Source organism: Nymphalis io, chromosome 20, assembly GCF_905147045.1.
Source record: "Nymphalis io chromosome 20, ilAglIoxx1.1, whole genome shotgun sequence".
Taxonomy (NCBI): Eukaryota; Metazoa; Arthropoda; class Insecta; order Lepidoptera; family Nymphalidae; genus Nymphalis; species Nymphalis io.
Window position 1 is genome coordinate 2,513,817 of NC_065907.1, and position 14,063 is coordinate 2,527,879.

The 14,063-nt window shown below is 33.8% G+C and overlaps 1 protein-coding gene across 2 annotated transcripts in view; it reads left to right on the forward strand.

Moving 5' to 3' along the window:
- The window catches only part of LOC126776464 (dystrophin, isoforms A/C/F/G/H), a 568,446-nt gene that overhangs the window by 59,104 nt on the left and 495,279 nt on the right, over positions 1 to 14,063 (forward strand). For both annotated transcript variants that reach the window (XM_050498980.1, XM_050498981.1), the window contains exons 35-37: positions 4,116 to 4,235; positions 11,163 to 11,327; positions 11,442 to 11,694. In XM_050498980.1, coding sequence (XP_050354937.1) covers positions 4,116 to 4,235; positions 11,163 to 11,327; positions 11,442 to 11,694 — 538 coding nt within the window. The remainder of the gene's footprint in view (positions 1 to 4,115; positions 4,236 to 11,162; positions 11,328 to 11,441; positions 11,695 to 14,063) is intronic.

Genomic DNA, 14,063 nt, shown 5'->3' on the forward strand with positions numbered 1-14,063 from the left:
ATCAGAATTAAAAAACATACAATACAATTTAACTAATACATTTTACGTGAGGCGTGGCTTGAAAAGGGTGTGATGTGGCTGATTTTCGGTAGTCGTCACGCGGTTACACCCGGTTTTATAACTATTATAAAGTCTTGATTAAGGCACTTTAATTGATGTAATCATGGTAATGTTGCTACTATGTTCTGAAATAAAGTTCAGAAGTAAGGTCCTGAATGTTCATGAGTAATAATATTATAAATGCTTACTATTAATACAGAAATAATTCTATTAAATATATATATATATATATATGCCTCACGTAAAATGTTTTAGTCAAATTGTATTGTATGTTTTTTAATTCTGATTTTTCAAGAAACGATTCAGAGTTCAAGGCAATGTATGAGTCGTATGAAAATCTGCCACTCTTCTCTAAATCTATATATATATATATATATATATATATATATATATATATATATATATATATATTTACATACATATATATATATATATATATATATATATATATGTATGTATGTATGTAAATATATATATGTAAATGAACTCGCGTACGTATTGATTTTTCATAATTCGAGGTAATTTGTTTTGTAAAGTTAACTAGTATTATAAATATACACATATTAGGAGAAACGGAAAAAAAAACTATTATACAAAAAAATATTTACTTAATCTTATAATCAATAAATATTTACGATAAAGCAATTTTTGCAGTCATGTCTTTCGTAAAAAGGAATTGAGAATGTAGAACGATAACGAATTTAAGTATACATTCATTCGCTCGTATTCGTTCGTTTGCATTCGGCAAGGACAAAAACATTATTATGCATCAAATGCAACGTTCGCAGTTTCATCGTTTTCGTAACAATTCGCTTTTCATTTGAACGATGTTGCGGTTCTGCGTGCACATTTAACTTGCTAGACGAGGTTTAATAGCTATTGTGACGGTTCGAAATTTAAACGGACCGTTTATTAAACTGCACGATATAATTTGTAACGAAATTAGCTTTATCTTTAATATTTCTTTAGATTTTTTTAAATTATTACTTTGGAATCTATTGTCTATTATTTAGGTTTCAGGAGTAGTTGGTGGGTAGGTACCACTCATTAATCATAAATTCAAACACCAGGAACCAATAGTATCGTCGTGTTCCGGTTGGGAGGGTGAGTGAGCCAACAACAACAGTCAAAAGGGACATTACATCTAAGTTCCCAAGGTTGGTGGCGCATTGATAATGAAATGACCATTACTATCAGGCCTTTCCCGTCCGCTTCCTGTTTTAAATAAACAAACATACAATATGATGCCAGTAGGAACGGTGTATCCCAAACAAGTCGCAGGTACTGTAGGTGTCATAGGTTTGAAAGTCGGCGAAGTTGTTATCGGAATTTTTAAAGTAAAATTAAATTTGATATAATAATAATAGTAAATTCGAAGAGATAATTATTCCAATTTCCAGGTGGGGCCAATAAAAAGTTATTGAGTGTTTCTGTCAGAAAATTCTCAGTAGCAGCCCGGACTCTGGAAGTTGGAAGTATGGACACTCACGTGGCTCGGAAAGCACGTAAAGCCGTTGGTCCTGCGCCTGAACTCTTTCCGGTCGTGTCGGATTGCTGTCCCATCGGATTATGAGTGTTAGCGAATAGAGAGTGCACCTGTGTTTACGCACACACTTGTGCACTATAAAATCTTCTGCCTAGTTGGCTAATCTTTCTTGAGATTGGCCGCCGTGGCCGAAATCGGTCTGGAGGAAATTATTATTATTATTATTATAATTATTATATATATCATTAAAAACAGTCGTTGTAGTGCAAAATATAGCAGAGTTATTAGCAAAACGCATTGAATATGTAAATCTAAGTTTTGTTTATCTTCACTTTGATTAAAATCGCCTTCAGATTTGTATATATGTATTTGTAAATATAAATAATATTTACGGAGCTATATTGCTGAGCTTGTGTGGTTCGAGGGAAAATAATTTAGATTTCGCGGTAGAAAACGCATTTTGTAATATAGGGAAGTTGCTAGTGCATCTTACAGTGCGAATTGATTTTCATGCATAGTAATAATTAACTTGTATTTAATTAATATAGCTTTGTAATTAATCGAAAATTAGTAACTACGCATGTTAAATGACGATTCAAAAATGATTCTAAGAACTTGAATAAAGTGAGGTATGTTGTTGCCCATTAGGTTTTTTTTTTTTAATTTAACTAACTGGTGGTAGAGCTTTGTGCAAGCTCATCTGGGTAGATACCACCCACTCATCAGATATTCTACCGCCAAACAGCAGTACTTGGTATTGTTGTGTTCCGGTTTGAAGGGTGAGTGAGCCAGTGTAATTACAGGCACAAGGGACATAACACCTTAGTTCCCAAGGTTGGTGGCGCATTGGTGATGTAAGCGATGGTTAACATTTCTTACAATGCCAATGTCTATGGGCGTTGGTGACCACTTACCATCTGGTGGCCCATATGCTCGTCCGCTTTCCTATTCTATAAAAAAAAAACTACATCCACGGGCTCAAAGTTGCCCGTGCCTTTTTTCAATCTTTAATTCTTTATTTACATGCGAATACAATTTCTGACGTTGTGGGCGCTACAGTGGTTATTAAATAGTTACATTTATTGTTACAACATTCTAACCACTGCAGCTGGTCTTTTTCTCCGGAGCTCTTCTATGGAGGTGTGTTGTGTAGACCAATTTTTTTTTTACTTTGTTATATTATAATATATATATATATATATCATCCTTATTACATTAGGTTGCCATTAGGTTGTCTGGTTGTCCTGTTGTGATTTTTTTTTAATCGAAAAAAAAATATAGATTAACTCTGCCAGTGTTATTACAAACACAAGGGATGTACCAAAAATCCGATAATTGGCATCAGTCGGTGCATTGGCAGTTTAAGAAATATTTTAATGGCCCATTGTTAAAATAAAAGTATCATCATCATCATCATATCAGCCGAAAGACGTCCACTGCTGGACAAAGGCCTCCCCCAAGGATTCCGATCTTGCGCTATATATATATATATATAAAAGTATGTGTTTACTTTATTATGTGGATTTCTGCTATTAAAGTTACTTTATTGAAAGGTTATTATTGCTTTACGGAAAGATTAACTTGAGTTTATTTTATTGTAAAAGTAATATGTAACAGCCGGTGAATGTCCCACCGCTGAGCTTAGGCCTCTTTTCCTTTTTTTGAAGAGGATGCGGTTTGCTGGAATACACATGTGGCAGAATTTCAGTGAAATTAGACACATGCTGATTTCCTCAGGATGTTTTCCTATATCCTTAATTTGTGTTTATACACAAATTAAGCACATGAAAATGCAGTGGTGCTTGCACGGGTTTGATCCCACGATCATCGGTTAAGATTCACGCGTTCTAATCACTAGGCCACCTTTGTTACTTTATTGTATTGCACTGAAATTTATCTGAATTTCTACATGATAAAAATCCAAGATGGCGTCTTTCGTGAAAGTATATATGTAGCTTAGAATTTAGTATAAATTTTATATATGATATGCATTGCTACATCAGGACTTGGACGAAAGCGCTGCACGGCGTCGGCTTGCGCAGTCGTAAAACAAATTTATTGTGTAGACTGTAGACCTTGCGTTGCATTACACGCTGTGAACGGAGATGAGGTATTACGTGTATCGGTTGTGTCGGGTTTCAATTAAAATTTGAATGTAATATCAATATAATATTGCACAATTACATTGAAGAAAATTTAATTATGAGGTTTGTGTTGTACAACAGGGTTAGAGAAATATATATAATTTAGATTAATTTTTTGCAGTGGTTAAGATTTAACATATTTTTTTAAAAACCTCTTTGCGATGATTGTATAATAAATTATACTATAGTGGGTCACCGCACTACACATACTAGGTCTTAGGGCTTTGTGGGTAGGTACCACCCACTCAGATCATATATTCTACCGCTAAAATGCAATAATTAGTTTTGGACTCCGGTTTGGAGGGTTAATTTATTAAGGCTTTTGAGGAAAAATATATTTCTTTTATCTGTACATACTCATATCCGCAGTTCTTCTACCTTGCATATGTAAGCGTCGAGATTAAATGACAAGTTTATTCGTTCAGGCCCGTGAGGAAGAGCTTGGTCGCGCGGCGCGTGAAGCGGAGACGCAGCTGCGCGCGCACGACGCGCCCGACTCGCAGGACGCACGACGCTTACGCAACGTTCGCGACGAGTTAGAGAAGGTAAGTTATATTATAATACTAATCCGGTTAATATGAAATTTTTACGTTATTATAGGTTATATTTTCAGAACGGATATAATATGCTGTATTTAAATATCCTTTAAAACGAAGTTAAAATTATCGATCCGGGAATTTTTTTCAACAATTCAACATAATATATAATATTATTTATAAAATAATACTCAAAATATTATTATTAAACCTTATCAATAATTTTTTATATCAACTTATTATAAAAAAAAACTTGCCTGCGCAAAGTCAGTACGGGTAGCTATGAATAAATATGAAATTCCAACGAGCTAAAATAAAAGTCTTGTATCGTGAATATTTTATGAATAAAAACCAATATAACATCATCATTTCAACGATGCTTCCAATAATCTCAGATATATTATTCCAGCGTCCGTCAAATATAAGCTTTTTGATATGCAATAATAATATAATATCTCGATGTGTCTGTCTCGTCTTTGTTGTTATATTTTTAAAGGATGTATTTTCTAGTGAATTTTTGTCTGAACAGAAATATCATATTCCAATAAGATAATGAAACCTTAGATTTACATATTCCTTTCGACTGCAAATCGTTCTTTATTAATATACATATCCTTATTTTTTTTTTTTATAGAATAGGAAGGTGGACGAGCATATGGGCCACCTGATGGTAAGTGGTCACCAAACGCCCTTAGACATTGGCATTCTAAGAAATGTCAACCATCGCTTATAGCCAATGCGCCACCAACCTTGGGAACTAAGATTTTATGTGCCTGTAATTACACTGGCTCACTCACCCTTCAAACCGGAACACAACAATATCAAGTATTGCTGTTTTGCGGTAGAATATCTGATGAGTGGGTGGTACCTACCCAGACGAGCTTGCACAAAGCCCTACCACCAGTGTATAATACCATACTATACTAATTTATTATACTATATTAATTACTTACTACCTTTTGTTTCTGTTTTTGTTTTTGTTTTCGTTCTTGTTCTTTATTTAAATATTTCTATTTTCTGTTTTTATTCTATTTTTGATTTGTATATTTTGTAATTGTGTTTGGGAATGGTGTGCTCTCTTGTAATCGGTTGTGCATAGTTAGTTTTAAGTTAATGTAAGAAGTCATTTGAATGTGTGTTATGTATAACTGTTGGAGATCCAAATAAATAAATACCACTACTTATATATACAGTACAGTAACAGTATAGTAACAGCCTGTTAATGTCCCACTGCTGGGCTAAGGCCTCCTCTCCCTTTTTTGAGGAGAAGGTTTGGAGCTTATTCCACCACGCTGCTCCAATGCGGGTTGGTGGAATACACATGTGGCAGAATTTCGATGAAATCTCGACTTATATATAGTTAATTTCATTTCCATGGTTTCGATAAAAATTTGCCGATATTCAAGACGCCATTTTTCCGCCATTGAAAATCATAGTTTATTCAAGATGACCAATGATATCGCGTCAGTTCAATGAGAAAGTTGTTTATTTGTCATAACTACTCTTGTGATTGTAATAGGCTATAAAAATAATAATTGTGAAATTTGTTTTTATGTTTATCAATCATTAACACATAAAATGATTGATGGACATATATCCGTCCCCCCGACTTCAACGGCGTCCAGAGCCGAGGTCCGGCCTCACAGGAGGCACCCTTAGGACGTCCGTTTCTCTTGAGCCCCTTATGTGGCTGCCAACATCCGGCTTGACTTCAACTCGCCCATCCCGCCCGGTGACGTTGTAAAGGCCACTAGGGCCAACAGCAATACACGATTTGACAAAAAAAAAATGTATCAGAATAGAAACATTTTTTTTTTAAATTTATCATACCAAAAATCGTTGCTAAAATTTAATTAAATCCGGATTTTTTTTTGTGAAGAAATAGTAGTGAACAGTGTCGTTAAAATATTTTTGAAACTTTTTTATTTATGGATAAAATATTTTCTATTCAAACAAAAGAAAAAACAGATGGCCCATTCGCCTTCCTGCCTTTCCGCCTTCCCGCTTTTAAATAAAAGAATATAAAAGACTCAATAGACTTTTTCTGAATAGTTAAAATAGTTTTAATATTTTAATGTCTAAACTTTCATATGTTGAATCAACCTTATAGCCTTGTGTAGTTATTGGAATGTATTTGTAGGCATTAATATAAACACATACTGATTTAATTTTCAAATGATAATTGTCCCAAGAGCAAATTGCTAGGAAGCGATAAGTCTGCTTTTAGTGCTGTACATATTGTTTCTTTTTTCTGGCTTATTTTTAAATGTTGTAATGTGCTTATTACACAGAGTTAAATAAATAACAAACATCACGGAAGAGCGATCCTTACCTTGCCGGTTCTTCCTAGACATATCGACGATATTTAACTCGATTTCTGTGTATTTTATAGTCTTAATATAAATATCTTCATTTGTATTTTGTTAGTATAGAATAACGGATCGGTCGAGATGGCCCAGTGGTAAGAACGCGTGAATCTTAACCGATGAACGTGGGTTCAAACCCGGGCAAGCACCTCTGAATTTTCATGTGCTTAATTTCTGTTTATAATTCATCTCGTGCTTTTCGGTGAAGGAAAACATCGTGAGGAAACCTGCATGTGTCTAATTTCATCGAAATTCTGCCACATGTGTATTCTACCAACCCGCACTGGAGCAGCGTGGTGGAATAAGCTCCAAACCTTCTCCTCAAAAAAGGGAGAGGAGGCCTTAGCCCAGCAGTGGGACATTTACAGGCTGTTACTGTTATATTGTTAGTATCAAGTTTGTTAATATGAAAGCTGTTCACGTGCTTAGTAACATGTGGTAGAAAAATATGTAAAGCTCGCTCTACACTTGCCTATAAATCGCAGCCGCAAATTTTAGCCGTGCTTTGGTCTTTTGCCCATTACACTGCACTTTCTTTTTGTGGGATTATAAACAGACACCGAGCTGTGTACGCCGCGAAGCCGCGAAACTATCTACACTTGCGTTTCGCTGACTTTCGCGCCGCAAATGTAGAGCGTGCATTACAGCTTACGAGCGATAGAACGATTTAATGGAAAATATAACTGCGTTTAATTCGTGTGGGCATTTTGAGTCGCAGTATATAAGGATTGGTATTCAAAACTATGCGAAATTAAACTTTATTATTGCAGGAAAAGAATGTTTTTTCAATAACAGTAAATTCCTTATAGATTGGTTGGTTCTATGTGTAAATAAATGCTATATACAGCGTAATTAACTTTTAAATTATCGATATTTTTGTATGCGTTTTGCTCAAAATAATTACAAATTTCACATTTATATTAATACATTATGTATACTTTTTATATATTTATTGTAAGTAAATTATTAGGTATAAAAAGTCCGAGGGGTTCAAGTTTTCTTTATACCGAATATCATCAAAATCGGTTCACTGATTTAGTCGTGAAAGCGTAACAGGCAGACAGAGCTACTTACGATTATATTTATTATTACATATGCTGTAAACGATAACTGACTGTACAGTTTAAATACAATAATATATTTTTGTATTGATGTTTTTTTTACATAAGATTTAAATCTATTAAAAAAAAAAACTTTATCGTACTGTTCTCGTTGATATTTTTTTCCGTTTATTTAAAATCACGATATTGGCCGTTTTCCAAGTCTCGGTTAAGAAGTGTAATACACTTTTCAAGTTTCGCTAGGAAGTAGTTAATTTATTACGAATATTTAATAATTGTCTGTAGACAGGAGATAACGGATTCGCAGTGCTCAGTTTATTCTACAATTTATTAGAAATATCGTGTGGAGTAAGACGATATAGTTATGGCTGACAATGTTTAAAGTTTTATCAAAATCGTTCCAATAGTTTTCAAGATTATTATCGATAAATATTTTAAAATTGAGTTAGGATTTAATTGAAATATAAATAGTTCTCCGTAGTTAAGAAGAATATTGTCTTTATTAGATTAAAATTCTTATTCCTAATACTAGTTTGTTTTTTAAATTATAAATATATATGCGTGGAGACCAATAACACCGTTTAAAAATTAAAAAAATGACCACAGACGACATTATCTTTAATTTATATTTATGGTTACGAAATTGTTTATATATGTTTGTTGTTACAGTGCTTATTAAATAAACAAATAAAAAAATGATAATCACAATTTTATTCTTGGAATTGCTATCGCATTCACATGACAAGGGAACTCAATCAAAATAAAAAAAAAAATATACTCAAAAAGCGTGCACAACTCGTACGTGACATTTGTTTATTTCATGAAGAAAAATTAGCATATAAGTGTTCTGTTTTATTATTTAAATACAAGCTATACATTACCTATAATATTATGTTAAAACTGCACACATAAGCGTCGTGTGTGTGTGTTATGTTATAAAATCAATCGGAACACACCATAACAATTTGTAAAATGCGACTAGTACAAAACAACCAGCCTAACTGTAGAGACAGCCATCAGACGGAATTACCGCACTGGCAATTGAATGCCACAACAATGATTAAAAGTGCACCCGTGCAAGCGTGCAGCAGTGAATTAGCACGCACGGGTGCAGTCTGCACTGACGACACATTATAGCGAACACGTAAATTAGTGGGGGTCGCCTCGGCCCCCGGCTGTATTTTGGGGTTAGCTGGGGATTGTAATGGTTCGTCTGCATAGGGGAATTTATCGTAACAATATGTTATTATCAGTTTTTTATATTTTTTTTATATAAGTTATTTTTTATTTCGTATTTTTAAATAAATTGTGATCGTTACTTCATTATTGTATATGGTGTTATAGATGTAAATAAGAGTTATATTACGTTGAGAATTATAGTAATTTATATGAAAAAATAGGAATATTAATTATAAGAGAGAAGACAGATTTTTGTACATTCCATTATTTTTATTGTACGTTATCTACGTAAATTTATAATGATTTTATTTTGTTAAATATTAATTCAATAACAGCATGAATTTTTAAATATTAGTCTGTTAAAAATTATTTAACAAGTTTAAATAACTTGATTGTCGAAACGTAGTAACTAAGTTTGTTGCCGGTTCTTCTAATTAGAATTTACATTCCGAAACGGTGCTAGTTTTTAATTTATCTTTTAGTCTTGTTAAATAATTATTCAAATTTGAGCCTACTTTAATGAAGTGATATTTCGATATGATTTGATACTGCTTTCTACTGAACATTCTAATGATAGGTTAACTAATTATCTTATAGTACGACATGAGCTTTGGGGATATAGCAGTCGTCATATTCAACCATCAAATATTAATACGTTGAGTGTATAAAGTAAACAAGAAATCATATAAACAGTACTCGTATGTCTGGCCGGTGATGAACCCCAAAACATCAGGCCCATTTGTCAGTTTTTATGTTTAAAAAAAGCGCCAAGAAACCAGCTGGTCAGTTATGTTTGAAATGCGATGTGTAGGCCGACTGTGATAATGTACGGGGGTGTGAGATCGCCACCTTGATATAGCGAGTTCCTCCCGTTCGGCTATTGTCGTTCGACAGGACAGAACTTTATCCCGATTGTTGAATATTTCGTTCGGTCCTGCGTCTTTTCTCTTTCTCGTTAAAATTACTTGTCGAGTAATTTTAACGAGAATTCGCATCGCTATTTTTATTAGGTTTTTATCTTTGTTTGCATTGTATTTGTGTTAACAATTCGTTTCGTGTTCCGCGGTGAATGAAAACATCGCGAGGAAATTTGCATGTGCCTAATATCACTGAAATGTCAGATGTGTATCCACCAATCCGCATTGAAGCGGCGTGGTAGAAAAAGGTTTAAAAAATTTTTCTCAAAAGAAGAGGAGGTAATAGCCCAGCAGTGAGACATTTACAATCTGTTACTTACTTTTTGAATCATATAAATTAGTTGCTTAGTAATTAATATCCTAGTCAGTAATTAATGTTTTTAAGTGGAAAAATGTTATGTTATATATTTATTGGTGCTTGCTTGGGCTTGAACACGCAATGATTGATTAAGATTCACACGTTCTAACCACTGGGCCATATCGGCTCAAGTTAATTGTAATAAGAAATAAACTTTCATACAAAGCGTAATATCTTGTTTTATCTTTCTCGTATATCTGTATAGCAAAGCAATATTCCTCACCGCGATAATGGTAACGGCAACACTCTAGTGGATCTAATTAGTAGTTCACTCACAATACACGAGTGCGCCCGGTACGTTCTTGCGGCGAGACTCGACTGCACTTACCGCCCTCCGTCTGCGTCCGTACTAGTACTCATTGCAAGGCTAATGTCTAATGTTCCTAGCTGATGTTTAACTTACCTTTTATAAGAGTTTATACATTTAAATAAATTGAATCTTCCGTCTCGATTTTTATAACAAAATACATTAAAGAGCGAAAAGAAAAGCATATAGTCGTATAGATTGTAATATTATTTACATTAAGATTAATATAGTGTAGTATGTTACTGGTGGTAGGGTGGTGTGCAGGCCCGTCTGGGTGGGTGCCATACACTCATCAGATATTCTGCCGCTAAGCACCGATACTTAGTAATGTTGCGTTCCGGTTTGAAGGTTGAGTGAGCCAGTGTAATCACAGGCACCAGGGACATTGCATCTCAATTCCCAAGGTTGGTGGCGTATTGGCGATGTAAGGAATGGTTATTATTTCTTACATCGCCAATATCTATGGGCGATGGTGACCACTTACCATCATGTGTACCCATTTGCTCGTCCACCTGTATAACATAAACAAAGTAATGTATATAGACCTTTTATTCTCAGAGTTTGTAAGACATTCATAGGATCATAGATAAGTAGTAATTAATTGTTAAGTTTATCTTTGGTGAGGTGTTTTACTTACGTCAGCAAGGTCCTGCAGAAAGCATAATTTTCTTGTGTGATTTTCCTTCAATATAAGACAATATACATAAGTTTTCATATTCAAAATGTATGTACATTCTTTTATTAACAGGCGCAAACAAGTCTGTCAGCTCACGGCGAATACGTAAAGAGCAAACTGACCGCATTGGGCAAGTACACGACGCGGTTGGACGCAGCACTCGCCTGGGCCATGGAGACACGTGCGCGACTCGCTCTAGCAGACGATCTGCCAACCGCCTCTCAACCGGATTTGGACGTGAGTTATTATAATCGCATTAACAGTTGCTTATTATTATTTCATAATTGGTGTCTGTAGCCCTAGTTACGAGAAAATATATTGATTTGATTTTTATTAATTGATTTTATACAGACAATAATAAAAGACAAAGAAACGGAAATCCGCGAAGTTCTCGAAAATTACAACAACATAGAACGCGAATGTGTCGCAGCGAAGCAAACCGTATCACCCGAAGTCCGAGAACGAGTTCTCAAGCTAAAAGAAGACTGGGCATTCATTCGAGATACTTCTAAAAAAACACAAGAGGTCCCAGTTCGGGCGCCATCCACACCCCGTGCTTCTGTGGAGCGACAGACGGACGGTGACAAGACAGATTCGCAGCTCGGTGAGTGTTTCTGGTTGCGTGTGGCGGTAACTTAATAACACGTAGTTAGAAATGGTTTGGCTACTAACATTGGATGTTGGGTGAGGACTCATTTATAACATTATATATTGGAGCAAATGTTTTATCAAATATTATTCCAAATTTAAAAAAATATACTTTATTTTTAATTGGAAACATTGAATTTTATTTACTTTAATTTCATTAATTAAAGTTAAAAAAATTAAAATAGTTCAATATATTTTATTGTGGTTAATAAAATAATTAATTGTTTTATTAACATTTGTTCCATGTTGTAATTTACAGTGATTGTCATTTGTATAAAATTTCATATTTGTGCAATGGTGATGGGCAATAAACTGATTTTACTAACAGCTTGTTTCATTCGCTAACCTGTGCTCGTTGATTTTTATTATTTAAATGAATGGTAATATAATTTACTTCATGTAAAATATTTTGCAGGTTTTTTATGTCAATAATATATAACTTTAATTGAAAAAAATAACTCGGTTTGGCTTATGAAGAAAGCCTTCTAAACTTTCGAATTATTCTCGATGAAAATGAATGTTTTGCTATTACGAATAGCATTTCAATCTCGGTCGGACGAAGCTCTCATAACTTTTTCGATCAACAAACGTCAATACATTATATTAATTTTCAGTCAAGTCAGCTAGTGTAACGTGTGGTTTATCCTTCTTGCAGTATATTGTGTATAGATATAACAAACCCGGATAGTCCAGACATTATATCTCATACTGCCTTCCAAAACTGAATGAAAATCTCAGGCCTTGTGATAAAAAGACTAATACTTTTAGATATCATTGATAATATATATTTTTTTTTTTTTTTTTTTTATAGTAAAGGAAGGCGGACGAGCATATGGGCCACCTGATGGTAAGTGGTCACCAACGCTCTTAGACATTGGCATTGTAAGAAATGTCAACCATCGCTTACATATCCAATGCGCCACCAACCTTGGGAACTAAGATTTTATGTCCCTTGTGCCTGTAATTACACTGGCTCACTCACCCTTCAAACCGGAACACAACAATATCAAGTATTGCTGTTTTGCGGTAGAATATCTGATGAGTGGGTGGTACCTACCCAGACGAGCTTGCACAAAGCCCTACCACCAGTAAAATATATCTAATAAGTATATATCATATAATAATCATTTTACATATCATGTACACAGTGGAAATTCCCCGCCTACGTACGAAGCGCTTTGAATCTACATTCATCATTCGCACTGCGAAACTATGAAATACTTCGCCTGAGTCATTATTTCCTGATAGGTACAAAGTACTACATCTTAGACCGTATCGATGCTTAACATCAGGCAAGTCAACGGTCAAACGCTGGCCTATTAATTGTAAAAAAAAGTATCAGCATAGAAACAAGAAACATATATTGGTTGTTTTATATAATTAAAGTTTTCGCATAAATTATTTCGTTTTCAATTTCATCAAAATCGGTTCTGGAGAATAGCCGTGGAAAAGGAACAGAGGGAAAGAATTACTTTTATTTATAATATTAGTATAGGTATGCCTTATGTTAAGATTATACCGTATTTAATTATTCGAATAACGGTGAAATGAGGTTTTCATTTTAATAAAAAATATACAGTACCACAGTAATTATAATTCATTAACAAGAAAATCGCTTTTATGTAAAGAACAAAAAGACAATGGTATCTGATACAGTACAAGTTTCATACTGAAATATCATCAAATGTAAATACTCGTCGACATTAAAACATTTCATTGCACGGTTATGTGTTATTTGATAAATGAAATTGTAGATTTTACGTAATCGCACGTAACCGTTTCATTTGTTGCACAAATGGAAAATCGTGTCGACTTTACAATGTTAACTACAGCGAAATGCTTTTAGCGCGGAAGTATTACTAAGCTTTAATTATATTTGTATATGTATAAAATCCGCGTATAATGTATAATTTTTAGAATGACAAATTTGAATAATTTACTTTTAATAATCTTTAAAGGAAATCTATTCTATTCTTTGTTTTAATTCTGACGGGTTTTCCTATAAATATTATTTAGGAGTAATTAGTTAAACAATCTTGTGTCTTTTTCTTTCGGATGTTAAATCCATGATGACAGACAGAGATAGAACAGAGTTTAACTAAAGTACACAACATTTATAAGAAAGTTTTGAGTAAAGCAACAAAAACTTGCTTAATATAAATAATAAATCTTTTTAACTACAAATACATCTTAGCTATTGAATTGCCAAGAGAAAACTTTGGTTGCTAAAATGTTTTTGTATTAATGGGATTCTAAGTTCAATGACTCGTTGTTTGTATCATTGCCATAAAACTGCTTTCGACAGTAGTGTCGATGCAAAGCATT